This window comes from Neophocaena asiaeorientalis, unplaced genomic scaffold (genome assembly GCF_003031525.2).
Source record: "Neophocaena asiaeorientalis asiaeorientalis breed wild unplaced genomic scaffold, Neophocaena_asiaeorientalis_V1.1 scaffold40, whole genome shotgun sequence".
NCBI classification, from domain to species: domain Eukaryota; kingdom Metazoa; phylum Chordata; class Mammalia; order Artiodactyla; family Phocoenidae; genus Neophocaena; species Neophocaena asiaeorientalis.
Genome location: NW_020185335.1, coordinates 14,090,207 through 14,092,123, shown reverse-complemented (window position 1 = coordinate 14,092,123; position 1,917 = coordinate 14,090,207). Strand labels below are relative to the sequence as shown.

The window sequence follows — 1,917 nt, the reverse complement described above, 5'->3', positions numbered from 1 at the left end:
CGTTGCAGAGGGACGGCGTGTACCGCTGGTTCTCGGAGCTGCCGTCGCCGCAGCGCGTAGAGTTCCTCTGCGGCCTGCTGGACCTGTGCATCCCGCTCGAGCTGCGCTTCCTCGGCTCGTGCCTCGAGGACCTGGCCCGCAAGGACTACCACTCGCTGCGCGACTCGGAGATCAAGGCCAACAACCCGGCCGACCTGGGCAGCCTCACCAACCTGACAGACGAGGTGGTGCGCAGCAAACTGCTCGTGTCGCTGGCGCTGCTGGGCTCGGAGCAGCGCGAGGCGGCGGGCGTGCTCTACCGCACGCTCACGCACATCGACTCCATCATCCACAACTACGGGCTGCAGCTCAACGAGGGCCGCACGGGCGATGAGTTCCTGCTGCTCTTCACCATGGCCTCCAACCACCCGGCCTTCAGCTTCCACCAGAAGCAGGTGCTGCGCCAAGAGCTCACGCAGATCCAGAGCAGCTTGAGCGGCGGCGGCGGCGGCGGCGGCGGGGGCCCCGGGGGCAAGAGCGCGCTGCCCACATGCCCGGCCTGCCACAAGGTGCGTGCCCGCGCCCCAAGCCCCCGCCTGAACCCCAAACCTCACACCTCGCTCCCCAAGCCCCCACTGGCACCCCACATCACCGCAAACCCCTACCCGCACCCCAGGCTTCCGCCCAACCGTCTCCTCGCCACCCCAAGCTTCCACTCCGCACTTCACTCCGTGTCCCACGTCTCCCTCCTGCACTTCAGACCCCACCCTCACCTCAACCCCCTGTTCCCTCCTTGCACTCCAAACCCGCACCCCTAGACCCCGCCCGGCACCCCACGCCCCCTGGGGCCCGTCGCACCCGCCTTGCTCGGGGCCCGGGGGAGGGGGCTCTGGGACTGGGGAAGGGCGCACCGGGCAGAGTTCGCGGCCCGCCGGGCCTTCGGTACACGTCTTCCGCGGGAAGCTGGAAGCGCGATAAGGCCTTTGTCCCCTTCATCGGGCTCTTGGGCGACAGATAACCGTTACACATTGTGTCCTCTTGGTTTCTCCAAATCTGGTGTTTATTATCAGAAAAGGAAGCCGCTAGTGAGGTGGAGATTAGAAGGCGCTGTAACGATAGGAGACGTTCGCGGGGTGCTGTGCTGGGGCTCCCACGGCCTAGGTGTCCATTTCCCCTGGAGTGGTGGGGTCGGCGTCGCCCCGAGGAGGTTAGGGTCGGCGTGGGCCGCAGGCCGCCATGGGCCGCAGGCCGCCGTGTGCACGTGTGTGCGTGTACGTGAGTACACGTCTGCTTGAGTGTATGTGCATTGTGCGTATACGTGAGTGTGTGCTCACGTATATATGTTTATAGAGTGTATATGTGTATTTCTGAATGTGTACGTGTGTCTGTATTTATATTGTGTGTAAGAACAGGGCTGTTGTAACAGATGGAAAAGCAGGTTTGGAGCCTTCAACGCATGTGAAACAGTTATTTCTCCGTGACCCGCCTTCCTTTTTACAAACAACTCCAAGGCTGATTGAGAGTCCAACTAGGATTAGTTAAAAGATCTCCTGTCTCCAAATTAAACAGGAAGGGCAGAGTGGTCATTCAGTTAGAAATGTGAACTTTTGTCTAGATGTTTAAAAACTATGTAAACACAAAGCATTTGGGGCTCCAATGTCTTTTTAACAGCCCCCTGGGACCCTGTGCCAGAATTGTGCTCCAAGCAAAAGGATTTATCTTTGACCACGTGTGTTGTGAGATTTAGGATTAAAACTGACTTTCTTTGGTAGTAAAAGATTGCAGTCATACCAGTAGTCTAAGTGCCTAAAGCTTTGTTTCTCTGGTTTGCTAGTGGTGGTTTTTTAAGCTCTTTCAACTGTGGATTGTGGCTTTTAATGATTTCCTTTGAGACGGGGTTGTGATACCTACATTGGTTGGTTTTTTTTTTTTTTTTTT

The 1,917-nt window shown here is 57.6% G+C and overlaps 1 protein-coding gene across 1 annotated transcript in view; it reads left to right on the top strand.

Annotated features, from left to right (window-relative positions):
• The first annotated feature begins 281 nt into the window (after positions 1–281).
• The window catches only part of ZCCHC14 (zinc finger CCHC-type containing 14), a 61,195-nt gene continuing 59,559 nt past the window's right edge, over positions 282–1,917 (top strand). The window contains 1 exon segment of the mRNA XM_024735555.1: positions 282–548. Coding sequence (XP_024591323.1) covers positions 393–548 — 156 coding nt within the window. The 5' untranslated portion in view covers positions 282–392.